The sequence below is a fragment of the Oryctolagus cuniculus genome, chromosome 14 (assembly GCF_051225735.1).
Source record: "Oryctolagus cuniculus isolate XC-2025 breed Fujian yellow rabbit chromosome 14, ASM5122573v1, whole genome shotgun sequence".
Classification (NCBI taxonomy): Eukaryota; Metazoa; Chordata; class Mammalia; order Lagomorpha; family Leporidae; genus Oryctolagus; species Oryctolagus cuniculus.
Genome location: NC_142880.1, coordinates 85,950,411 through 85,978,157, shown reverse-complemented (window position 1 = coordinate 85,978,157; position 27,747 = coordinate 85,950,411). Strand labels below are relative to the sequence as shown.

Here is a 27,747-nt window from a genome sequence, read left to right as displayed (position 1 = left end):
CTATTTCTAGTTAGTATTCTGCCATTTGACATATCTAACCCCAAAAACATGAACCTCACACTGGTAAGAACTCGGACACTGAAACAAGACGACAAAACCAAATGGAAAATAACAGATGCTTGTTTTTCAGACTTATTATTCTTTAGAATATAGGGGAAAGGCATACATAAAAGGGAGAGAAAAGTGGTGGAAAAAATGGTGAGCAATTGAAATGTGAAGGAAGAAAAGAGACAACTTTTACAGAATTTTGGATCTGAAAGAAACATTAGAAATCATATAACTTGATTGTCTCAAGAAAAGAATTAAAAACTTGCCTGAGGTCATTTGCTTAAATTGCCTAGATCTCAAAAAGAAATAATTAAAAATGACAGAAGCTGAGATAAAGAAAACAAGAATAAGATTAAGTAAAAGGTAATGATATCATAATCTTTGAAGAGAATTCTCAAGATCATTGAGGTTTCAAAAAGAGAAATCAAACAACAATTTAACAAAATAGGAGGAATATAAAGCTAAAAATATTAGAACTGAAAATAATAGAACTGAAAATTGTATTTGGTAACGTATCTTCCATCATGTAACATAATGGTTCTTGCATTATGCTACCTACCTCCCATTTTAATGTCATCTCATTGAGGTTAAGACTGTTCTATTCACTTTCCCCTTTATGATAATGAAAACTGTGCCTTAGACACAGCAGGAACTCAGTGAATTAAATTAATTTAGACACTTTCCACAGAATAAATTACTCTTAGTGTCCATTGAGTAGTAGAGATTCCCTCCTGGGATAATGTGATTTCAAAAACTAGAGGGTGTGTGTATGCCTTACCATCACTAAGCACAGTTGCTGTAGACAAACATTTTTGAGCAACATTTTCCTTTTGATCATCCTGTATTTTCTCAGGACATCTAGTTTTACTTAGAAGGGAGGCAGAGAAGGGAAGCTTTTGAAAGATAAAAACTAACAGGAGACTCTTCAGGGGAAGGAAGCATCTGGGTGGAGCTGATTAGTACCCTGAGTGCCAGCTGTTAGATCCAAGGCAGATGGGCTTTGCTCTGCTCTGAAAATACTTGTGTCTGGCCAACAATCACACTGCACAACAGCCAGATTCCAGCAGTGAAAGGCAAAGCAGAGAGACATTGTTTTTTTCCTGGCACTTGTCGCTCTCTGGATGCTATCTGTACCAAATATTTAGATTAAATTAATATTGTTGCTCATATGCTGGGTATACTGTGGTTATATAGTGTTGTCTTGGTTGCTAGCTACTTTGAATGGATACTGTGGTTAAGCAAATTGTTGCCTTAGCCACCAGCAACATTTTTAGTACAAGTTATGACTTCTTTTCAAAAATTTTTTTCCCTCAATTTTGTCTGAAAAAAAAAAAAAAGGTTTCTTGGGTAGACTTGATGTGCTTTGCCACTACAGTCAATTATCTGGAGGTTGGTTAGCTCCTCAATCCCAAGGATATATTTATATTCCTTTGCCTTAATGACTCAGTCATATGTGGTTACAGACTGCCCATTTAACAATTGAATCGTCTAGGACTGAAATGATGGGTCATATACGTACATCTGGGAAGATCCAGAAGATTTTTCTTCTGCTCTTAACCACCCACTTCCATTTCTCTTGATTTAACACCTATTATTCTTTCAAGTTAAATTCAACTGGTAATTTCTGTACATTAGGCATGCCCTCCTTCTACTCAAAGTAGTGAACCACTGGAGAAAAGCAACATACCGACAAATACCATGCTGCAAATAACTTATAGAATTGCTTCATTCTACGAGTACATCAGGCATTCTTTCTCTGGAGTAAGAATAGCAGATGAAGGATTCCTGCCAGGATTCATTTCTTTTTTGGTGGGCTTCTTGCTTACTTGCCTGTGGCCCATACAATTTCAAAATTAAAGCCATTTCTTAATATGCAGGCAGAAGAGCAATTTAAATCTGCTACTCCTCTCTATATTATAAAGAGAACCCTTGACAGACAAAAGATCTTTAACTTTTAACTATTGACAGAAAATTAAATATAGGATCTGACAAATTTGTACACAAAAAGTGAGAGTTACATTTCCATGTTAAGAATCATCAGACGGCCGGCGCCGCTGCTCACTAGGCTAATCCTCCGCCTGCGGCGCCGGCACACCGGGTTCTAGTCCCGGTCTGGGCGCCGGATTCTGTCCCGGTTGCCCCTCTTCCAGGCCAGCTCTCTGCTGTGGCCCGGGAGTGCCGTGGAGGATGGCCCAAGTGCTTGGGCCCTGCACCCCATGGGAGACCAGGAAAAGCACCTGGCTCCTGCCTTCGGATCAGCGTGATGCAACGGCCATAGCGCGCCGGCCGCGGCGGCCATTGGAGGGTAAAGCAACGGCAAAGGAAGACCTTTCTCTCTGTCTCTCTCTCTCTCTCACTACCCACTCTACCTGTCAAAAAAAAAAAAAAATCATCAGACAATCATATTGTCTGATTCAAAGGATTCAAAAGACAAACAAATAAAAAGGCTTTTGAAAAGATTCACCTTTTAGAGGGTTTAAGGTAAATATGTTATGGCAATGGCATCTTTGTATTTTACTTTTATAATATGAAACCATTACTTTTATTGCAGTTAAAAACAGGTATAGAATTTGCATGCCAGTAACTTTAAGTGTTTAAAATATAACTAGTACAGTTTTAAGTTTGACCAATTGAATCTTACAGAACATCTGCCTATCTCCAAGGGATATGACCACTGGAATATTACTTTTGATTAGATGTACACTGACTGATCATGTGAACATTCTTTTTATTTTAGGTTATAACCGGAAAGTCTTTAGACTTGAAAAGAGGGAGGATTTATGTACCTAGATGTAATTATTTCCAACAAGGTTTAAAAACCAACTTCTTAGAAATATTTTACAGACTACTTTAAAAGAAGCTATGTACAAGACATTTGATCACATAAAAAGATTCTAAACTCAGACATTTCTTTTGTTGGTTTAATGTAGGTGATTTCTAGTTGATCAGTATTTTCTACTTTCCAAATAGATTACTAGTAGGTTTATTTCTTGAGTGTGAAATACCAAGCTGTATAATATACATTCTAGAAGAAAAGTGATAAAAGATGAAAGCAAGAGAAAATGCATCTTTTTAAAAATATAGGGCAATTTCAGCTGTCTACTTGAGAACTTTAATTTTTAATTTTTACTTCATAGAAAAATAACATTCTGAAATTACGAAGCTGAAATATATTCCCAAATACCCTTAATTCCTCCTAAGTGTTAAGAATGATGGAAAACATGACCAAAATTAAGGCAGTTTATACTTCTTAGCACTCACCCAATTTCTCATCGTTTCTTGTGCTTAGGAGTTTAATGAATGAATCAGTAAATGAATGAATGATCTGCAACTGCATTTAGCTGGCAGTTTGGGTTTGTATTTATTTAATTTTAAATTAATCACTGGACCCTACCAAATAGCAAAATAGTCCTCAAAATAAAGGTCAGGAACAAAGCTATAGTACCATGAGTAATCTTAGTTTTATTCCTTGTGTTTTTGAAGTGGAGGAAGTGGGGTCTAGTTTTTGTTCCAAGTCCTTGCCTTCTGCCTAGAGAAGCATTCTAAATACAGGCACATATACGACACACAAAGTGATAAAGTTTATTGAAAAGATGAGAAAGCAAACACACTTGTATGTGCATAGATGCAGCATGGAGTGGGCCGGAGGCAGAAAGCGGTTGGGGAGGGTAATTAAAGAGAAGGTACCTTCAGCCTGTCTCTAGTTCTTGGTCTTCAGAGAGAAGTGCCCTCTCCCAATTGCTGGCTTCTTTTATGAGGTCAGAAGAGGAATGGCTGTTCACATGGTGCCTCCCTCCCACCAGATCTCAGGTAAGGGAGACCCGCCTGGAAGGGACCTATTTGATGGATAAGTAGGTGGGTAGTATTATACAGGGAACTGGACTTGTGACTTGCAGGCACCATCAGCTCCATGGTCCTAGACTATCAGTTTTGTGTATTTTCAAAATTTTTAACAATAAATGTTACAGCAAAATTTTTTGATGTGACATATAGCTAGAATTTATCTAAAAATGAAATGCAAATCTCACCTCTACTAATCTCATTTGTGATTCAAATCGCAAAGGCCCTGTTTTTACATTAAAGGCTCCTTTTAGAAGGCAGCTGTGCTCACCATTATACCACCATCACCTCTTTATAGGCTACTTTTGAAAACAAGTGTGATTATAGCCAAACAGCATTTCTAGAGTTAAAGAAAGTAGAATTTTATTTTAACCCGAAGAAATTGAATATTTCTGTCACTGAAACAAAACATTAGTTTCATTTTGTAGGCTTAAAGATACTTTATTCTTTTCTGTGAAACAACCAAAATATTCTATTGGATAACAATATTCTTGTTTCAAATATAGTCATATTTGAATTACTTTAAAAAATAAGTACGGTAACCTATAAAAACAATCTTTTGCTGCCCTTAGTAGAAGCAAAGTATTGAACCAGGGTGAATGAATAATCTGAGCCACTGTTGCAGTTGGTAGTTGGATCCTGACTAAGGGTAAAGCTATCTGTCTAGGTGGACCACATGAACGTACTTATCTGCCCACTGGAATGACACAGTGGAGAGGTAGCTAACGAATGTCATTCTTCCCTCAAAAATCCAATTTTAATAGCTGAAAAATTCCAAATTGTTGTCATCACATAAACCAAGTTGTTTGTTCTATTCTAGGAGTTGAGAGGAACTGAATACAATACATACTCTAAGACGTTTTACCAGTAAATTGTTTGTCTTTGTTTTAGACCCCTAAATTAGGAAAATGTAAAAACTTGTTCTTAAATGTAATCAGTAAGAGCCTTGGGTCATTGCAAACAAGCAAAAATATCTTTTTCAACTATTTACCACTATGTGGAGACTGGAGGATTTAAATCTTATGAGGTTAGTGGATTTAATATAGTTTTTCCTGCCAATCTTTACATTCAAACAGCTTAGTTAAAGGTGTGCATAACATGATAACTGGGACACCCCCACCTGCAGAATTATTATGACTCCCAAGGGACCTTGGGGGAAGCATTTGGTACAGCTCTTGAGGTATCGGTTTCCTTTGCTTAATGATCCTATGTCACATGGATTTCTCTAATTGTGATCAGACTATTTTTTTAAAGTGTACTATAACTTAAGAACAACTCTTTTTAAAAGGCAAAGTAGAAAAAAAGAGAAACAACAACTGAAGGATCATGTGGGATAAGCTAGGTGTGAAGCTGTGGTTTCCTGGATCATGCTGCTTTTTACAACTTTTTCTGGGTAATTGAACTTCCCTGTTTATAGGGATGGTATGAGTGACTGGGGAGAATAGCTTAGTTTTCACTTTTATTTTCATTTCTAGGAGTAACCTGTTACCTTTGAGTCTATATGATCTGAAACAGTTAGCTTTATCTTACAGTGTGATTTATTTCTCTTTGGTATCTTGTTTCATTGCTCATCTGTTTCATTTAGTTCTTTGACACTAAAGAGAATATGAGTATACAAAACGTCTGTTCACCAGGGATGTTTACAAATAAGAGTGTGTGTTTGTATGTCTCTTTATATTCTGTGAAATGTGAGAGAGCTGTTATGGATATTTTATCAAAAATAATAAACATATACTTAGAATTTTATAATGAGACTATTTTTCATTGTGGCCAACAGGTCACATAGACTAATTTCTGAGATGAGATAAGCATTTTGTGAATAAATGTATGAATGAACTATGTATTGTTTGACAATGATTTAATCAACAGGGGCCAACTCTGTTAGAGCAAACAGACTAGTTGGTTACAGTCTTAAAAAGGCTCACTGCAATCTTTAAATACTAAACTTTCAAAGAGGTGTACATGGAAGAAAAAATGAAATGTGTGGCTGTGATGTGATGTGTTCCTAACAAAGACTAAATTGACGGGGTGTGTCCTATAAAATATCAAAAAGTAAATCTGTCCCTATTGTTTTAATTTTAAATAAACATACAGCCATTGTTTTGTATTGAAACATATATTCATTCATTTTATCTGATGATATTTTGGGAAATTGAAGCCTGTTTTCTTTTAGCATGGAGAAGAATGTAGAAATGGAAATACTAATTGTGTAAAGTTACCAGTAGTCTTTTTTCTGCACTTGAAAGCAGTATGTTTCTAAATATGAGAATAATAATTTTGCCTAAAATTTCAGTGTAATGACCAGGACTTCTCTCCTTTTTTAGAGAAGCAGGCAAGTGTATCTGGAACAGATAAGACAGCAGCGATCCAGTGAGGTTGATCCCCCACAGAGGGAAGCTATGCAGACCTAACTTACTGGAAGATAAACTGCTCTTCAATAATGATGTCCTCCTTTTCTCAAGGTGTCCAAAGACAAGAGGTGGTCTGTAAAAGGTTGGATGACAACTCTATTGTCCAGAACAATTACTGTGACCCCGACAGTAAGCCACCTGAAAATCAAAGAACCTGCAACACTGAGCCCTGCCCACCTGAGTAAGTAAGAGGAAGAAGTGGGAATTACTTGTTTCAAGTGCAAAGAAACACTATGTTTTCAAATTAGAAACACGCTCATATGATACAAGTAATTGAGGCTGAGAAAAAGGAAAAAACACCATAGAGAGTGGAATTTTTATGTCCCTTTCCATAGGCTTCAGTTACTAACCTCTTTAAAGCAGGAATTTCAGTGAATTTGATCCTGACACAGTGCTGGGAATGGTTGTATTTCTTCAATTCCAAGGCACACATCTGCACATTTTAACATATCTGAAATTAGGATTTATCTTGAACTGATGATGTCTTAGATAGTAAGTGGCATTTTCCCACTTTCTTACTAGTACGGTAAAGTAATGGTGTCTTTGATTTAATAAAATATGGTGATTTGTTTGGACTGAAGTCTTTACTATATGTATATGCTAAAGTCCTAAAGACTTGTAAAAGGTTTAGAAATATGCTGAAATATTAGTACCTTCATTTGCTGACCTAGTTTTAATTCTGTCATTGTAAAACATCCTATCTTTATAGTGTTAGGCACAGGCACAGGGGTATATTTCAGTCTCTTAGGATTGATTACTATAGCAATTACAACTCCTGCTAAGGGGAGGCATATAGAGAGAGCCCATTCATTTTAATGATAACTTTAAAGTAGACTATAATCTTTTTTTAATTTTTTTAATTTTCTGCCAGGCAGAGTTAGCCAGTGAGAGAGAGAGAGACAGACAGAAAGAGAGTTATAAACAGTGAGAGAGAAACAGAGAGTTCACTCCCCAAATGGCCGGCGCTGCGCTGATCCGAAGCCAGGAGCCGGATCTGAAGCCAGGAGCCAGGTGCTTCCTCCTGGTCTCCCATGGGGTGCAGGGCCCAAGCACTTGGGCCATCCTCCACGGCACTCCCGGGCCACAGCAGAGACTTGGACTGGAAGAGGGGCAACCGGGACAGAATCCAATGCCCCAACCGGGACGAGAACCCGGTGTGCCGGCGCCACAGGTGGAGGATTAGCCAAGTGAGCCACAGCACCAGCCTAGACTATTATCTATAAGGACAAAAATGTTTCTTGATTGAGAAAAATGCAATCTATGGTGTGAAAAAAAAAAAAAGACCAGAATGCTGAATTCATCTTGACAAAAATGATTTTTGTAGGGATCCCGCCCGACAGCTGCATGAGTGGCATTTCATTCTGGTTTGAAAGTTGGAGTAGCCCTTATCCCCTTGGTTAGCTACTAACCCAATCCAAACTGTGAGACTGGAGAGGAGAATTTTATTATGAAGTAGTCCTTTTTGAAAAATGACCACATTGAAGTGAAGTCACAAAAACCTGGAACAGAAAAAAGAACAGTTGAATATTTAAGGAAGACTCACTACTACTCTCTGGAAAAGGTTTAGGGTAGTGGCTACCAAATAATGAGCACAAGACATGTAGCATGACCAAAGTTTTGTGTAATTTTATGTCTGTTCTTTTCAAAATGTGATCACTATGTAACTAATTCCTTAAGAAAAGAGAAAGTTGGAAATGTGACTTATATATGTGTTGCAAAAGTGCTTTATTTAATTGCTTTCCTTTCCTATTTTCTGCCAAAAAATGATGTAAATGAAGTTATGTTCAAACTCCTCAAGCTAATTTTGTGCCTTCCTATGTTTCTAATAACTTCATGTATTTTGAGTCTCAACCCAACAAGTGACTTCCCTGACACTTAGGATTTTAAGAATTATGTTTGGTGTTTGATCAGCCATTTAAGGCATCTGAGTGGCCTGGTTACACCTCTCCTATTTTGGTTGAAGTTTTTTTTTTTTTTTTTTAAGTTGTCTAAGCATAAGTGTTTAAATGTCCATAGCAGCCAGGTCGGGGCCAGACCAAAACCAGGAGCCAGTAACTACCTCTTTGTTTTTCATGTGAATGGCATCAAGCACTTGGCCCATCTTCTGCTGCTTTCCCAAGCACATTGGCAGGGAGCTGAATTGGAAGCAGAGCTGCCAGAACTTGAACCAGCACTTTGATATGGGAATGCTAGCCCCTTATTTCTTTTATTGGTATCATGTTTAGAAATGTCTTACCCACTCCAATATTATTCTTTCAAAGTTTCTTTTTTGTCTTAATGTAAACTTTAATCTCTCTGAAATACTCATATATTTGCCTAATTTGTGGAAGCGATCCATATTTATTTTCAAATGTTGTTCTCCCAATACCATTAATTTAAAATTCAAAATGTCTTTTTTTAATCAGAAGTATCTTTTCAAATAATGAAAAGATATATATTGAGAGAATTTATTAGTGCAGTATGGAAAAATAAAAGACAGTAAGATTTTCCTTGTGTGAAGAAAATGACAAGGGATTAGAAAGATTAGTTGAGGCCGGCTCTGTGGCTCACTAGGCTAATCCTCCGCCTGTGGCGCTGGCACCCCGGGTGCTAGTCCCTGTCGGGGCACCAGATTCTGTCCCAGTTGCTCCTCTTCCAGTCCAGCTCTCTGCTGTGGCCAGGGAAGGCAGTGGAGGATGGCCCAAGTGCTTGGGCCCTGCACCCACCTGGGAGACCAGGAGGAAGCACCTGGCTCCTGGCTTTGGATCGAGTCAGCGCGCCTGCCGTAGTGGCCATTTAGGGGGTGAACCAATGGCAGGAAGACCTTTCTCTCTGTCTCTCTCTCTCTCTCACTGTCTAAGTCTGCCTGTCACCAAAAAAAAAAAAAAAAGAAAGATTAATCGAAGGAAGCATTGATAAAGAAATAACAGGAGTGTTTGTTTGGCATACCTTGAAGGGTCAGAGATGGCCTTTGTAGGGAAAGTTAGCGTTATAGCAGCAACTTTTTTTGTGAGAAATAGTGCAGTATCCAAGTGACTAGAATTGAAAATGTTGTAATCCATGACATAGGCTTAAATAATTGGAAAAAAGGAAAGAAAGAGTTGATACTAAAGGATATGACTGTTAGGAAGCTGGTGCTGTATCTTAAGGAAAGGAAGTAATGCTGGGTAGGAATCCAAAGAAAAAGGCCAAGAGTTCAATTTTTACTGTATGTGTTTTAATAGCAAGAATATTTCTACAAAGGAGCTCATATGAAGAATCTTTGAACACTAAATATTATTCCCATATGATTTTGTGGGTTTTAGATTTATGAGAAGCAGTGAGCTAAAAATGTGTAGAGAAGTAAACATCATAATAATACTGTAGCTGAAATTTAAAAACATTTATTAATCAACTGTAATGTAAAAGGCACTGTACTTTGGGAAGAATGGTTTCTTTTCCTAAGGACAGAATTAAGCAAATACATTTAAAAATAACTATAGTACAAGACAAAATATGGCTATATACAATACAAGAGCTGTAAAAAAAAGTGCTGAGGGAAGTACAGAGTGGGAAGAGATTAATTTTTATCTGGGCTAAGCTTTATGCAATGGTATCTTTTATGGCAAAATGTCTAACAATTATTTTGAGTCATTGGACCTCACCTATGAACAAGTATAATAAGTTACTTTAAATTTAGGAAAAGATTAATCACAACCTTCTTATAAAATTCCAAAATTTAAGACCTGAAAAGAATCATGGCAATCATGTAGACCAACTCTCTTCATTTTACACATGATGATATGCTACTTTCTTGAGAAGTTTTCCCATTATACCCAAACACTACTAACTTTGTGAGTTACAAGTCAAATGTCTGCAGAATTTTCTAATGTTCTAATTCTCCTTGATTTGTTGACACATTCCCAATCACCACAACTTCAGAGTTTATTTACGTTGCTTTTTATTTTTAAGTGTTGTTTATTTATTTGTTTGAGAGGCAGAAAAAGTGACGGCTCCCAACTGGTGGTTCACTCCTTAAATGCTGCAACAGCTGGGACTGGGCCAGGGTTGGAGCCTGGAGCTGTGAGTGCAAACCTTCTCCCACGTGGGTGACAAGAACCCAATTACTTGAGCCATTACTGCTGATTCCTAGAGTGGGCATTGGTAAAAAACAAGAGCCATGAATCAAATCCAGGCACCCTGAAGTGGGACACAAATGTCTTAAACATCTTAAACAGTTGGCTAAACACCCACTTCTACATTACTTTTTAAAAATTTAGAGGGGCCAGCACTGTGGCACAGCGGGTTAACACCCTGGCCTGAAATGCCAGCATCCTATTTGGGCGCCGGTTCTAGTCCCGGCTGCTCCTCTTCCAATCTAGTTCTCTGCTATGGCCTGGGATAGCAGTAGAAGATGGCCCAAGTCCTTAGGCCTCTGCACTCACGTGGGAGACCTGGAAGAAGTTTCTGGATCCTAGGTTCGGATCGACACAGCTTCAGCCATAGCGGCCACCTGGGGAGTGAACCAGTGGATGGAAGACCTCTCTCTGTCACTACCTCTCTCTGTAACTCTCTCTTTCAAATAAATAAAATAATTCTTTTAAAAAAATTTAGAAAAGTTTGACTATCGAATGCTTAGGGTATAGAGAATTCTCCTTAATATTCGTTTCACTTTCCATTTAGCTGAGGAATGAACAAAATCTCTTTTTTAATCAACTTTTTGTTTTGAAAAGCTACCTAAAATTTATTTTAAAAGAACATTTTTTTGTCTTTGTAAGTAGACAATAGATTATGTAATTGAATCTCTTTGATTATTGTCAAATTCTGAAGATTTTTTAATTATTTTATTGAATTGAGTTTGTAAAGAGAGTTGGTGATGACACCCTTAACTCCAGGACAAATGCTGGGAAATCTGTTTTCAACTAAACCTTCAATGTCAGTTTTATTTTTGTATACTCTGTTATTTCACTTTAAAGAGAAAAATAACATTCTGGTTTTATAATGGATTGCTTTTTCAAACATCCTGGTTTACTAAAATTATGGCGAACTTTTCTATGGTGTCTCTCTTATTCCCTCCTATAATTAATATTATTGTTTGTAGTAATAGGAGCCTGAGACAGGACATCAGATTACATAGGCTACAGCAAACACTCTTATATCAGACACCCAAATATGAATCCCACTATTCATTGGCAGTGAATGGAAATGAAGGCACTGGTGAGGATTAAGACAGTTCGATCACTGGGGGTTGGAAAGAGCGTGGGGGTAAAAAACAATCCAGTAATTGTTCAGGCTATTAACAAATCAGCAATTGATGTTTACAGCAAGAACTTGTGTGTTCATATTTTCACCACTGAATCTAAAGGAAAGAAAAGAAAACTAAGAATGCCATCAGAGTTTCACAAAAATGGACAATGAAGATGAAGGAAGCGGTTTTTCTTAAACTAGACAGGAGAATGGAGAAACTGAGACAAGAAGATGCAGTGGAAATTGCAAACCTATTTAGATAACTAGGGTGTGATTGAAGTCTTCAGAGAAACATGGGGTGGAATGAAATGATGCGCAATAAAGATGCAACTGGGACTGAATATGAAGCCTAAAATCAGAGTTAAAGTCAGAAAGGAAATTGGGAAGCTGATTAATACTACTACTTTCATACATTTCAAGTTGAAGCCTAGAGCAATACATCTAGGCTAAGTTTCTGAGTGAGACAGTTGGTGATAAAAGAGAGGTTGAAGAATAAAAAGGGAGAGATGGCCCTGACCCTATGTGACAAAGAACAGCAACAACTCTAAATCATTGCTTTTACTCTAGGCACCTGTGTTTAATTTGAATTTCTCCATCACTCTTACATTATGAGACCTAATGAGATCATGGCTGGAGGTGGTATGACTGAACTTTTTGTGGCTGAGTTATACACATTTCTGTTTTATTCCCTAATCTTGATGATGAAATCACTATTGCAAATTGAATCAGAGTTTCACTATGGCTGGCATGCAAGTTATTATTCTCAGTATACATTTTCCTCCTTACCAAAAATGGTACTAACATTTTGGGATCATGTGTATCTGTGGAAGACAGAAAAAATATGAAAATCACTTTAAATCCACCTTGGAAAATGACTTGACAGAAAAAAAAAAGTTAATGTCAGGTTTTTAAAGTTCAGGATTAAATTATCATTTTTAAATGAATATTGGGTTGAAATTTTTAGATTTTTTTAAAAGATTTATTTATTTTAAAGTTAGAGTTACAAAGAGAGAGAGAAGGAGAGGAAGAGAGGTCTTCCATCTGCTGGTTCACTTGCCAGTTGGCTGCAGTGGCTGGAGCTGTGCTGATTGGAAGCCAAGAGCCAGGAGTTTCCTCTGGGTCTCCCACGTGGGTGCAGAGGCCCAAGGACTTGGGGCATCCTCCACTGCTATCCCAGGCCATAGCAGAGAGCAGAATCGAAAGTGGAGCAGCCAGGTCTTGAACCGGCGCCCATATGGGATGCAGGCACTGCAGGCCAGGGCATTAACCCACTGCGCCACAGTGCCAGCCCCTGAAATTTTTAGATTTTGACAAAATATATATTAAGTTTGAGAAAATGATCAACTATGACATTTTTATTTCTAAATGCAGCTTTCTTTTTTTAAAATCTTGGTAGGAGAAAGCTGTTTTCCTTTTTCTTTTTCTTTTCTTTTTTTAAAAGATTTGTTTATTTTATTAGGCAGAGTTACAGAGAGAGAGAGAGAGAGAGAGGTCTTCATCAGCTGGTTCACTCCCTAAATTCCCACATTGGCTGGAGCTGAGACAATCCGAAGCCAGGAACCAGGAGCTTCTTCCAGGTCTCCCAAACAAGTGCATGGGCCCAAGGACTTGGGCCATCTTCCACTGCTTTCCCAGACCACAGCAAAGAGCCAGATCAGACTCGAAGCAGCGTCCATATGGGAGGCCGACTCTGCAGGCCACGGCTTTACCCACCATGCCACAACGCCAGCCCCCTGGCTTTCTTCTATAATTACAAATAGTACAAATAATAATAAAAGGGCCATTGTAGTTTACTTGGCCAAATGCAGGCTAAAATTTAGAATACTAGTACACCATCTTCACTGAAATATTATCTTCCATATACAAAACTGGAAATATTGAGGAAATTGTTTTAAGCTTTTATGTTTTCTCTGGGTAGTTGTTCACTCAAGAGTTTGAGCATGTCCATGCCCTTTGAGGATAGTTGCAGGATTTATAGTTATGGATTGAAGAAATGTCTTATGACTCCATGCGTATGATCTACACTCTACAATTCAACAATGTTAAAAATGAAATCCAGTTGAAATAGCAATTGGTGGGAAATCTAGTCCTAGTTCCATGGTTGCTATTTGTTTCCCTAACACTGGATCTTACTTCTATAAAAAACAAAGCCCAAAATCTTGACTAAAGTGGGCAATTAGCAAATATTTGTTAAATTAAATACAATAATATAATAATATATCAGTCAGGACTCTGGTTGCAAATAACAAAAGCTTGAACTGGTGTTAGCTTCCATATATGTAAGAAGGCTGAAGGAAATCTAAGAGTGGACCTACCTTGCAGAATGTCTGGAATTAAAGACTTGAAACACTGTCAGGATTTTCTAAGCCTCTGCATTCTTTCAAATCAGCTATTTCCACTTAACAGGGGACATGGCCACCAGCATCTCCACATTCATTTCCTTATACATTTCTGTAACTGGAAAGAAAAGTGATCCTTTTTAAAACTCCAGTTGACATATAAAAATTCTTACACAGGATTCTTAGAAGTCTTTTTATTTGAAAGATGGGGTCTGGTGGAGGAGACACAGGGACAGAGAGACAGAGACAGAGAGCTTCTATCTGCTGGTTCACTGCCAAATTCTCAATGGTGGAACCAGGCAGAGCAAAGCCAGGACCTGTAAACACAGTTCAGGTTTCCCACGTGGGTGGCAGGGACCCAGTTACATAAAACATCACCACTGCCTCCCAGAGTCTGCACTGGCAGGAAGCTGGAATCAGGAGCTTGAACCAGTAATTGAACCACACACTCCAATGTGGGAAGTGGGCATCTTAACTACAAGGATAAATGCCTGCTCCTCTAACACAGAATTCTTTTTTTTTTTTTTTTATTTGACAGGTAGAGTTATAGACAGTGAGAGAGAGACAGAGAGGAAGGTCTTCCTTCCGTTGGTTCACTCCCCAAATGGCCGCCACGGCCGGTGCTATGCCTATCTGAAGTCAGGAGCCAGGTGCTTCTTCCTGGTCTCCCATGCGGGTGCAGGGCCCAAGCACTTGGGCCATCTTCTGCTGCCCTCCCGGGCCACAGCAGAGAGCTGGACTGGAAGAGGAGCAACCGGGACTAGAACCCTGCACCCATATGGGGTGCCGGCACTGTAGGCAGAGGATTAACCAAGTGAGCTAGGGTGCCGGCCCCCTAACACAGAATTCTTATTGGCCTGATTTGAATCATGATTCACATTCCTTGGACCAATTAATATGTCTAAGAAAGTGAGTCCTGAGAGTATTATCAAGAAAAACCCTGAAATCATATATATGAAAGTTCCTTGATTTGGGAAAAGGACTAAGATACCTACAAATGTGAGATGTGTTCATTTTGTTAAGACCTTTGAATTCCTTCCCACATTAGTTGTGTAGAAGCTGTTTTTAGAAGCAAAGGGATAAAAGCGGGATCTCCCATGTTTTCAGGGGCTGGCTCAGGGCCCTATTTTTGAGGAAAGTGAAGGTGTTTTAAGACTCCCATGTCTTCAGGTTGGATACTTGAGCCTTCTCTGTCTTTGTCTTCTGTTGTCATAGAATTCCATTTTTGGCAGCTGGAAAACAAATTCCCAGGTCCTTTAAGTTTATCTAAGCATAAAATCCTCAACTATGGGAGAATATGGCTCAGTAGAATATGAATGGAAATAGCTACTTTGTCTTGTTGTTTCTTATATGCCAGACACTATGTTAGAAGTATTCAGTTGTGTTCTGAAGCCAATTGGTACTGATCTGTGAGACTCTATTATTAGTGTATCTTCTCTTGTTCATGTTCAGTATGTCAAGCTGCTTACTTGAAATTGATTGTAGTGAGGTATTTACACTACAAAAATTGGCAAACATTTTGAATCAAAACTCTTTCCTCCCATGGAGAGCCATTTGTTATCAGGACATTGGAGATTTGCATTTATTACCTTATTTACTCCTCATGACAGTCTTATGAGATTGATCATTGTTATCCTCATTTTAGAAATTAATAAAAATTTCTGTACCACAGCGGGTTAAAGCCCCGGCCTGCAGGGCTGGCATAACATAGGGGTGCTGGTTTGAATCCCAGCTGTTCCACTTCCAATCTAGCTCTCTGCTATGGCCTGGAAAAGCAGTAGAGGATGGCCCTGGTCCTTGGGACCCTGCACCCACATGGGAGGACCAGAAGAAGCTCCTGGCTCCTGGCTTCAGATCAGCTCAGCTCTGGCCATTGCAGTCATTTGGGGAGTGAACCAGTGGTTGGAGGACCTCTTTTTCAGTCTCTACCTCTCTCTGTAACTCTTTCAAATAAATAAAATAAATATTTTTTTAAAAAAAGAAATTAATAAAAAAGGGGAAAAATCAAAGTATAAAAACACACAGTGCATTGTTTGTTTGAACCTACAAAGCCCATACACTACACTTTAAAAGGCAATTGACGTGAAAAGATCTTTTCCTTAGCAGCTCTTCCATTTGCTATTTGTCGTATTGAGCAACATCGAAATGTCAACCCTTCTGAATAAAGGATGAAGTCCATGTCAGTGACTTCACTCAGCAGAACAGCTCTGGGTACACTGAGGGAAATGCTTTTATGTGTTTCTTCCACTTGCCACAGGTGGTTCATTGGGGACTGGTTGGAATGCAGCAAGACTTGTGACGGTGGAATGCGCACAAGGGCAGTGCTGTGCATCAGGAAGATCGGACCTTCTGAGGAGGAGACACTGGACTCCAGTGGTTGTTTAACACATCGGCCCATCGAAAAAGAGCCCTGCAACAACCAGTCATGCCCACCTCAGTGGGTGACTTTGGACTGGTCGGAAGTAAGGAAATCTGGGGCTGTGTGTTTTGAGCTCTCTTAAATATCAGTGCCAAAGCATTTAACATTGAGGACCCCTGAGCATGTGAACAGCTTAGGACTCAAGTAAGGACTGCAGAACAGTGAATTGGGCGTGTTATATGTTGTTACTGCTTGTCAGGAAGTAAGGAGGTTTTGGGGTTAGGGAGATCCATGAGAATCTAGTCATCAATTTGATTAAAAATAAGTCTAAAGTAAATTGAAATAACATTCTATAATGAGTACCCAAATAAATGGCTTTTTTCCTTCTTACTATTGAGAAGTGTCACATGCATAGAATTGGTGGTATGTGATTAAAAAACTGAAATTCAAAAGGAGAGTGAAGAACCTTTCTTACCCCCAAACTTTTTGAAGACTCAAAAAGACCTTTCTTACCTACATTCTCAGTTGGGAAGCCCAACATTTTTATAACTTTTTTCCAAGTAATGGTACAGCCTAATTATATAAGTCATAGGTATGAATCTTTGGCATATCTTTATCTTTATGCTTAAATTGCTTCCATTACATCTGAGGAAGAAACATGACGTTGAGTGCTATAATATACCAAAAAGTTGAATTCAGAATTCACCAGTACTTTCTTCACTTACTTGACCAGAGAGGAAGACCTGACTAAAATTATGTTTTCCTGGTATATGTGTGAACAGAATAGCTTAATATAATCCAGAGGCACTCAGAAAGATGAATTTTTATGAAAGTTTAGGCAAACAGTAGTTAATTAGTTTTTTGGCCTCTCAATATGCATGAGACATACACATAAACACACCATGGAACTCTCCACATTTCCCAAAGAAGAGTTGAATCCTACTGTAGGACAAGTTAATGTTAAAAAGAATGAGTCCCTGGCTATATAACTAGAGAGATAATGCTTTCAAGTTAGCAAAACAGGATACATTTCAGATTCTATTCCAACGCACTCTGCCAGAAACATTGTGGTACTTGCTTTGGATACTTACAGTAGACCTCATAAATTTGCCAACAAACAAATGAAAAAATTAAACATTTTTCTTCAAGAACCTCTGAATGTGACCGTTCCCCCTGTGAGTGGCCTTATTTTGCTATAGGCACAAGGCTTTATTAGGGTGATACGTGGAAGTGCAGATTCTGGCCAGCTGTGGTTATCCATGCAATCTCCGACAGGAATTGGGGGCATTCTCCCAAGTTTCCTGGCCCTCCTCCAGCTTCAGTAATTGCAGTCTGCCTGCCTGCTTCTATCTGTAGTTCCGTCCAATGTAGAGACGCTCTTGGTACCACTCAGACCGTGGTGGTGGAGAATGGTGTGGGTGCTGTGGTTCTCTAACAGTGGGTACACTAACTCTGAAGTTCAATTGAAAGGTAAAGTCCATTGGTAAATGATAGGCATTCCACCTTAGTGCCTGAGACTTACAGAAATCTATAAATATTTGCTGATAATGATGATGAGTTTGTTGTTTAAAAATGATCATGGGAAACCTCATGATTTTCAGGAAGCAGCTTTAGGGTTTCAGGTCAAGTTGGTAAGTATAAATGAGTGCTTAATAAACACATCAGGATAGGCACTAGAGATAATACAAAAGAATTATACAAGTTTGAAAAATAAGAAATATCCACGAAACAGGTAGGGAATAATAAAGACAGTGTTTTAATAAAACAATGCATTTTGAGATGTAAGTGTGAAATTGTAATAATTTGGAGCTGAGAAGGTCAGAGTAGCCTGGAGTAGGATCAGAGGCTTTTTGAGTTGATGGGAATTGAGGTATAGAATCTGAAGCAGAGGAAAGAATCAAGAAGCTGGAAAAGAAGGTATTCCTGGTAAGAGAAACAACTGAGCAGAAACACAAAGATTGTAAGATAAAAGTAGGGTAGGAGAAAAGGGTTTGTTTTAAGGTATAACAAGCAGATAAAATGAAATAAAGTTCCTAAGTAATAGGAAGGCTTGAATGTAGTATCCTTTACAAGCAAAATCTAAGAATTTCTGCCAGTTACCAAAATACCAACTCAGACACTTCATATTGGCCTGCTGACCTACACTTGTCTGTATCATTGTGGTTTTGTCTTAAAATAAAACACAACCAACAACAAACTTGAGAAATACAAATGTATATTATTGATATGCTTCCATTCCAAATACCATTTTAAGATTTTGTACTAAATTCAACTTCACAGAGGTTGTGCTTTCCCTACTCTTAGAATTTTGACTCTGTCTATCCAGTCTTCAAAATGACTTGCTCAAATGTGTCGCTCCCCCTCTTCATGGAGGAATGACACTAAACCCTGCCTAGGCTTCATATCCGAGTCACGGCACCATTATGTCACTCCCCGTCTTCGTGGAGGAACGACACAGGACCCTGCGCTGTTCTTTTGTCTGCTCGGCCCTCCCCAGGTTTGCTGCTGGTTCTTCCCGGGTTGGCTACTGTCCCTTCCACCTCCGTGGAAGGGCGGTTCCCCCTAGCCACTTTCCCCACTTCCGCGGGGGAGCAGCACACCGCCGGCCGGCTCTCTCGGGAGCTGCACAGGTGTTCCCTCAGATGTTCCTGGTGCATGTTGTCTCTCTCTTCCTTTATAGTCCTCTTCCACCAATCCCAACTCTGCTACCCACACGCCGAGTACGCTGCTCTCCTGCAATCAGGAGCAGGATCAGCTCCTGCAGGTCATCACCCAAGCTAGCGAGAGGCAGCTGCGTAGAAGTTGCTACTCCCTTCTCAGCGCCATATTGTGGGAAAGCAGATGCATAGAATAAGTCTTAATTCCAGTAACTTAGTCTAGTCCAAGTTGCTCCCCACAAAATGGTGCCAAAAGGCTATCAGGCATTCCTAGAGGCTGCCTGAAGAAATATATAAAAGCTGAGAGCTTTTAATTACATTTCAGTTATCTTTTTTTTTTTTTTCAATTCGAGAGGCAAATGAACTCCTGTCTGCTGATTTAGTCCTCAAATGCCCAGGGCCAAAACCAGAAACCAGGAGTTCAATACAGGTCTCCTATGTGGGTGGCAGGGACCCAACTACTTGAACTATCGTCTGCTGCCTGCAGGGTTAGCATTTTAGCAGGAAGCTGAAATCAGGAGCAGGAATCTAGTATTGAACCCAAGTACCTCACTTTGGGACATACGCTTAGCTGGTGTCTTGACTACTAAGCCAAATGCCTGCCCCTCTGTTACGATAAGTAGGTCAAAGCTTGGGGAAAAGGGGTAGTGTTGAGGGGCTGGCATTACACGTTGGGACTACCACCTTGACCAAGACTTGGCAGCTGCTATTGTCTCCACAGACCATTGAGTCAGACTATTCTGGGGTGAAGCATTGGACAAGAGATGCTGCTGTTTACATCTCAGACTCTAATTGAATACTATCTTTACCATGATCATCCTTTGTTCAAGAGGAAAATGATGATTTTGCCCCATAATCTCTTCTGTTTATTTTCCGAAGTGGGGGTCACACTCTCATGCTTCCAATTCCCTACTTTGTAAGGCGTCCCACCTCCACCCTAGAAGGATTAAAAATAAATAAGGATAAACAGCATTAAGTGAAATAAATCTCTGAGTAGCTTTGGAGAACAATGTGAGAACAAGGAGCCTACTCTTCCCAGAGGAACTGAACACCTCCCACTAATGAAAAGGGGAACTCTCAGCAGCAGACCAGGCAATGTTCAGACTCTTTCACTTCATTTTTTGCAAATATTCCACACTATTTTCTTTGAGACACACCCATAACTTCCCTCCTCTTTCTTCCTCCTCACCACTTCCAACTATCAGCTGTTTGAGTTTTGCTAATCACAAGGGTGAGGTTCAACTGTTGAAAACATGTTGTAGTAAGAGGAATTTACCCTTTGACCCTTTGTTTTGCTGACTACTCTAATATGATATAAAATTTCCATTGTTGCAAAGCCAGCAACCATTCCACCTTCAGTTAAACTCACCCAGTGCTTATGTCTAATGAAAAAAAATAAAATAGCCAGATTACCTTGATGGAAAAATGGCTCATTGGCAGCCTTTTGTGCAACTAATGAAGCCATAGCTTTCCCATTTCCTATCATCTATCTTCAGTCTTGGGATCACCCATGCTATATTGGATTTGAAATGTTTTCTTTCTTGACTTGCTTCAGTTGGCAGTAAGTTTTGAAAGCTCTGCTGCATGTTATGGATGGGTTTCCAGAAGTCCTAACCCATTCTTTTGTGTATCTGAATGGTTTCATTGACTCCCACAGAGTACCCATTGAAAAAAGTCTGTTTCTTGAACTTTATCTTGGACAACTAAATACCTGGCTTCATACCCAATTGACTTTATAGGGGTTATAGTTAGGTGGCATTACTTAAGAAGGATTGGGATGGGAGGAATCTGCTACAAGATACTGTCCTGTTTGAGAATACAGTTGTGACATCGCTTTGTATATTCCCGAGTTCCACTCTGATCCTCTAAGTAAATTAAACTCACCTCTCCAGACAGAACTCTGTCTAAACCCAAAATGTTAATGTTTGTATCCTTTACAAGTGAGAGCCAAATTGTTTTCCCTGGTGTGGTTTCAAATACATTTTTCTGCAAAATACGTCTTTACTTCTTAATCATGGAGCATTCAGCTAAAACATAAACGCATTTGTCATAAAAATTATCTTTTATATCCCATGGAGATGAAAACAAAAAACAGATGGTCTGGTCAGATTTTAAATAATAGTGGGATTCTATTTGTGTGAGTTGTAGATGAAAAATAGGTATTTACCTGCAATAAGGAGAAATATTGAGAAACAATCACACTAAAGAATGGGGTGTCTGCTGAAATAATATATTTAGAGGAACATTAGAGTAGAATTTGTACATATAACTACTCCTTAATTTGAAAATGGTACATTTTTATTACTGAATCAAATATTCAAATTTATAATTATTAATGAATTATACTGTAAACTCAAAAATTTGCAAAAACATACCCTTTTCATGGGGCTAGACAAACAATTATATCTGACAATGCTATGTTCATGTATATAATCATGGCTACATCTTGCTTTTCTAGAATGTCTTATTCGTTTTGACAATTATATAAAACTCAGGTTGCCAGATGGACAACAACATTTATTTATTACAGGCTAAAAAGAGGCAGAAGTGAAATTTAGGCAGAAGAAAACAGAGGGAAGAATTAAAAATAAAAATAAATGGCTGGCGCCGTGGCTCATTAGGCTAATCCTCCGCCTAGCAGCGCCAGCACACCAGGTTCTAGTACCGGACGGGGCGCCAGATTCTGTCCCGGTTGCCCCTCTTCCAGGCCAGCTCTCTGCTGTGGCCCGGGAGTGCAGTGGAGGATGGCCCAAGTACTTGGGCCCTACACCCCATGGGAGACCAGGATAAGTACCTGGCTCCTGCCATGGGATCAGCGCAGTGCGCTGGCCGCAGCGTGCCAGCCGCGGCGGCCATTGGAAGGTGAACCAACAGCAAAGGAAGACTTTTCTCTCTGTCTCTCTCTCTCACTGTCCACTCTGCCTGTCAAAAAAAAATTTAAAACAATATCTCTGCATGAACATCTCATATGAAAGATCAGAAATATTTGCTGGATAGAATTCTACTTAGATTCAACCTGGTCTAAGTGACATCCTTGTGCCTTTACTTCTTTTTAGAAGTAATTATTTTAACAATTTTTTTTTTTTTTTGACAGGCAGAGTGGACAGTGAGAGAGAGAGACAGAGAGAAAGGTCTTCCTTTGCCATTGGTTCACCCTCCAATGGCCGCCGCGGCCGGCGCGCTGCGGCCAGCGCACCGCGCTGATCCGGTGGCAGGAGCCAGGAGCCAGGTGCTTTTCCTGGTCTCCCATGGGGTGCAGGGCCCAAGCACCTGGGCCATCCTCCACTGCACTCCCTGGCCACAGCAGAGGGCTGGCCTGGAAGAGGGGCAACCGGGACAGAATCCGGCGCCCCAACCGGGACTAGAACCTGGTGTGCCGGCGCCGCTAGGCGGAGGATTAGCCTAGTGAGCCGCGGCGCCGGCCTATTTTAACAATTTTATAAACTCTCTTGAGAAGTGTAATATTTGAAGATTACCAGAATTGAGATTCTGGCCATAAGTATTTAGTGTTTGTGGTTAGATCTGCAGGGATTAGGCTTAAGTTGTTAAGCCATCATTTGAGACATACACATCCTGCATTTGAGCCGGAGTTTGAGATCTGGCTCCACTTTTTCTTCCAACTTCCTATTAATGCCCTCCTCGGGAGATAGCAGTGATGGCTCAAGTAGTTGCATCACTGCCACCCATGTGGGAGACACAAGTTAAGTTCCAGTGACCCAGTGGATAGAAGGTCATTTTCTCTCTCTCTCTCCCTCTCTCTCCCTCTCTTTCAAATAAAATGAAAATAAGTAATTTTGTAAAAAGAGAATGTGGCAGAAATGTATGGTAGTTCCCACTTAACTGCAGGGTATATGTTCCAAGGTCCTTAATGGATGTCTGAAACTGCATATAGTATCAACCCTGTATGTAATGTTTTTTCCTATACACACATACCTAGAATAAATTTTAACTTATAAAGTAGACACAATAAGATGTTAACAACAATCAGTGAAATACAAGTTAATCTGTAATAAACATTATGTGAATGTACTTCCTCTCTCTCTAAAAATGTAATTTTTCTTTTTATTTCTGTGAGCACTTGGTTTTTTTGCTCAGTACTCTGCACTGACTTTATCATATGCCCTGCACATAGTACTAGAGTTAAACTCTCATTCCTTGTGTGCATGCTCTGGTTTCTCATTGGCACTTTTATAAATGTAGGTTCTATTGGGCATCTTCTCCCAGAAGAGTACAGTTTCATTATAATTACAGATTTGCTTTGGATGGTTTCTCTTCTTAATCAACTTATTCAACTTTGCTAGAAACGTAGCAGTTGCTTCTTCAGCAAACAATCTCTACTAATTGTTATATTTTTCAGTCTAGACCTCTTCCCAAATCTGTGTAACCATCCCTTACTTGCAATAAAAAGCCTGATGTCACTAATTTCTGGAAATCCCTTGCTGAAGTCTTCATATAGGCTCAATACTTTCTGGCGCAGCATCTTGTAGTCAGAACATGTTTTCTGTTCATGTCTTGCATCCACAGGTGTTGTGCCTATGCCGTGTTAACTAAGAACTTATCACACATGTGGCCATGTCTTTTGCACTTTAAGTTGTGACAGCAAAACTAGCAGGAATTTCCTTTTTGCTTCTTTGTTGTTTTACGGATACCGTAGGTTCTAGGGACCTCAGTATATGATTTTTTTCTTTCATTATGAAGGTGAGTACTTTCACCTTTTCACTTCCAGAAAATGCTTTACAGCTTCCAGATTACCAGCATGGCTACTCTTGCACTGTGGGACCATTATTAAGTAAAATAAGAAATAAGAATTACTGAACAGAAGCACTGTTCTACCCTTACAAGTCAATCCAATAGCCACAGTAGCCACTAGGTGACTAATGGATAAGTAGCATATACAGTATAGATGCACTGAACAAAGGGATGATTCACCTCCTGTGCAGAATGGATCAGAAATCTCTCACACTACTCAGAATGGTGTGTAATATCAAAGTGGTGAATTATTTATTTTTGGAACTTCCTATTTAGCATGTTCCGCCTTGGTTGACTGTGGGTAACTGAAACTGCAGAAAATAAAATCATGAATAACGAGGAACTACCATCATTTTCAGTCATTTACTATTTTGAGAACCCAGTTGATTGTTTCTTGACCTCTACTGCTCCAGCATAGAATACCCTTGGCTTATTTAGTGGATCAGTGATATAATTTTCTAAAATGTTTTCTTGTCCAAATAGAAGATGATATACTATGATTACCTTTATACATTATCCTACAAAGGGTTTGGGTCTTTGTACATTTTAAAGTGCTACCTGGATTTATCTGTAGTTCTCAGTGTTACAGTTTGCTCATCAGCAAAATGGATATGATAATAGTTTTTGTGAGCATTAGATAGATTATTACATGCAAAGGATAAAGAACACTGCCTGACACTAATTAAACACTAGTGCTATTTTCTTTTCTTATGCTTCTTATTATCTTATTATTTGTTTTGTTTTGTTTTTCCCAGGGACTTTTCAGACACAGATCAATGAATTGTCTGTCTTTGCAATATCTGCCTCCCCTAATTGTAAGCAGAACTTGGCATATACTCTTAGGAAAGACTGCTAGGTATAACCATATTCTTAAAATAATAGCAAAAGTTTCTTGCTACTGGAAAAATATATTAGAATAAGCAAGAGACAGATGTTTCTACCTTTAATATTCATATATATGATTTTTAAATGTAAATGGGGCAAAAGGAATGGCACAGTGCTTTTTAAATGAATGTTCCAAAGTTAAAAAACTCATTAAACCCTGAAAATACAGTAACTGAGCTCCATATATGGCCTCTACATTTCTGCCTATCTCTAGTATGAAGTAGCCTTCCCTCCTCTTGAATTTCATCTCTATTTACTTTTTCCTATAATTAATTAAAACTTGTTATATATTCTTATAATTCTTTTTCTACCAGTACTAAGAGAATTCTTGGAATACAGTAATAATGGAGGAATAGATAATTAATAGACCCTAAAATTTGAGTCACAAGGCCTAGGATTCATTTAATTCTAGCTTTGCCATTTGCTTTTATCTTTAAGTTACTGAAGCTTTTCTCATCTGTAATAACTTTTAAAAACTTGTTTAATAATGTATTTGAAAGCATTTGTGAATTGTGAAATCCAGTACAGGTAGAAGTGTAATTGTTATTAATGATAATAATAAGCATTACCAGGGTGTCAGAAACCCTCTGCCTTTTGCTTGGACCATGGAGGCTCAGTGTGCTAGTCAAGAGGACTAGCACAAATGAATCAAGTTCAAGAGATGGAAATGAACTGAACCTAAGCAGAGCAAGCTCAGGAAACAGATTGGGGCTTTACTCATCCTATAGAAATTATTTCATGTATTGGTTTCTTGAAATGAGAAGCAATAAGGTTGTTGTGAGGATTAAATTTCATAATATATACAAAGTAGAGAGTAGCACCTAATATCCAAGGGACACTTCATAACAGTTGATATTCTAATGTCCCATCATTTAATCTATTCCCTCATTTTAAAAACATAATAGGGCTGCTTGATGCAGCAGTTAAGATACTTCTAGAGACTCTTGCATCCTGCATTGGAGTGCCAGGGTTTGGGTCTCGGCTGTACTCCTAATCCCAGCCTTCACCCTGGCAGGCAATAGGGAATGACTGAAATACCTGGTTCCCTGCCACCCACATGGGATACCTGGATTGTTTTTTCAGCTCCTGGCTTCAGACTGGCCCAGCTATGATGCCTGTGGGCTTTTGGGAAGTGAATCAACAGATGGGATCTTTCTGTCTGTATCTCTCTCTTTTGCCTTTCAAATAAATAAGTAAAAATTTAAAAACAAATAAAAACAGAATATTTGCTACCTCATAGGAGTTTTGTAAGGACTATGTAAATTATAGCACTTAGCACAGTATTCAATATATAGTGTCTATTAAATGATAGCTGCTATTAGTGGTACTAAAAGTAATAGTCCTTGTGGCTGTAGGAATAGTAGCAACAGTGTTAGCTTGTACCTGACATTGGATTTGCATTGAAAATACTAGGAATTCTTTAGTAGGGTTGGATATAGAGAAATGAAACTGAAGATGTAAATAGAGCCTTATTATCATTTTGTAGTTAGCATACCTACAGATTGCTTAAATATTTATCTTGAAGGCCATAGTGAGCCCTTTTGTTAATTCAGAAAACAATGTAATTGGATTTTGGCTTTAGGAAGATCCTTCTGGCTAAAGTTTAAAGGGTGGACTGGATCCCTGCAAGACCAAGAAACATAAGACCTATTAAAAAGCCAATGCAAAGCTTCCTTTGGGAAATGTTTATTTGTTTGAAGTAAGGTTAGTGGCAGTAGAGATGGAGGGAAATCAATAGATGTTAAGGAGATTGAGGAGTTGGATTAATAAGATGTAGTGATTGAATATATGGATACAGTGAGATAGCAAGATGTGAGGATATTGGTTCAACAGTGAAAAGTATTGGAAATTTCTCTCTTCATCTTAACTCCCTATGAAGCCTCTTTTTTGGAGCCATATTGGAAATAAGTTCATGTTATTCTTCTTCAAAATACATCCTGATGAAACTTACTCTATGTTGGAGGATATGTATTCTGTTCCTACATTCACTGCGAAGAGTTTGCCATGGGACCTTTGATTCCACCTGAAAAAGATGTTAATATTTTTATGACATTTATCAAACTCAAGAATTACCCTCTAACAAACCCACTCAAGTATGTACAATGTCCACTAAGACATCATCATCCCACAACTAGTACATATTGACTTAACTATTGGTATATCAAAACCATCTTTCTGAATAAAGTACAACATATATTTATTGGGCACTTACCCAAAGTCCTCAGGTAGATTCTGGGGTCCCAGAGCATGTGTGTGTGTGTGTGTGTGTGTGTGTACAAAGATGAAACAGAAATTAAATAATTTTAAGGAGCTCATGGTCTGACAGAGATAAGATTTGTAAATAAAAAAAAAGTTGTAAAACAAGTCAGTGGCGATTAGGTATACAAGAACCGACACATTCCATGTCCACTGTTATGGTACTTAACAGGAACTTTGTACTCAGATGTCTGCCTCCTAAAATAGATGATGGGGTCCTTCAGGGTCGAGACTATCTAGTTGTTTTTAGATCTCCCCAGTCTGGTGTGGTTCCTGTAGGCGATCTGGAAAATTTTTTAAATAAAAAATACAGATGCAGTGTTCCCAAATGTTGTTGGTAAAACTCTCATTTGACTTAAGGGAAATACAAATTTTAAGGCAGGGTGCAGACATTCACAGGAGAAAGCCGGAGGACTTTAGCCAACCTTCACGTTCAATAGATGACTTCTAGAAGCACGTGGAGATACAGTGAATAATCAGATCTGTGACAGGGGAAGAAGCATCTTTTCTTAGGATGAAAAACAATTTTTTTTTCAAAGGGGAGCGAATCTTTTTTAAGGTTTTATTTATTTATTTATTTATTTATTTATTTAAATAGCAGAGTGACAAAGAGAGAGGGGATGACAGAGGGCTTCCATCCAGTCCTTATACCTGTATGGTAGGAATCCAAGTATCTGACCATCATCCGCTGCCTCCCAGGCGCAGTAGCAGGCAGCTGAATCGGAAGCATTGAATAGCTTTGACTCAGACCAGGCATTCCCAGATGGGATTCGGGTGTCCCAAGCCGCTCCTTAACCCACAATGCCCACCCCTGGACAGACACAATTTTAAATAACAGTCAAATGTATTATGTTTGTAACTGGCAAGGAAAGGTCCAGAAATTTTCTGTGTAATAAACCTTCCCTTGTGACCATGTGTTCTTAGCTTGGCTAAATGAACCCCCAGCTTGCTTGACAGAGATAAGTTCTTGTGGTTTACTAATAATGTAAAAATTCTTT

At 38.8% G+C, this 27,747-nt stretch overlaps 1 protein-coding gene across 6 annotated transcripts in view; it reads left to right on the top strand.

Moving 5' to 3' along the window:
* The window catches only part of ADAMTS6 (ADAM metallopeptidase with thrombospondin type 1 motif 6), a 318,047-nt gene that overhangs the window by 269,309 nt on the left and 20,991 nt on the right, over nucleotides 1-27,747 (top strand). For 3 of the 6 annotated variants that reach the window (XR_016220205.1, XM_089312802.1, XM_089312807.1), the window contains 2 exons: nucleotides 6,351-6,480; nucleotides 16,101-16,305. Coding sequence is in view for 2 of the 6 variants with exons in the window: in XM_089312802.1 (XP_089168928.1) it covers nucleotides 6,351-6,480; nucleotides 16,101-16,305 (335 nt within the window). In the remaining 4 variants the exon portion in view is untranslated. Of the gene's footprint in view, nucleotides 1-6,350; nucleotides 6,481-16,100; nucleotides 16,306-27,747 lie in introns of those variants that run through there. The other 3 variants (XR_016220206.1, XR_016220207.1, XR_016220208.1) reach the window with 2 other exon arrangements.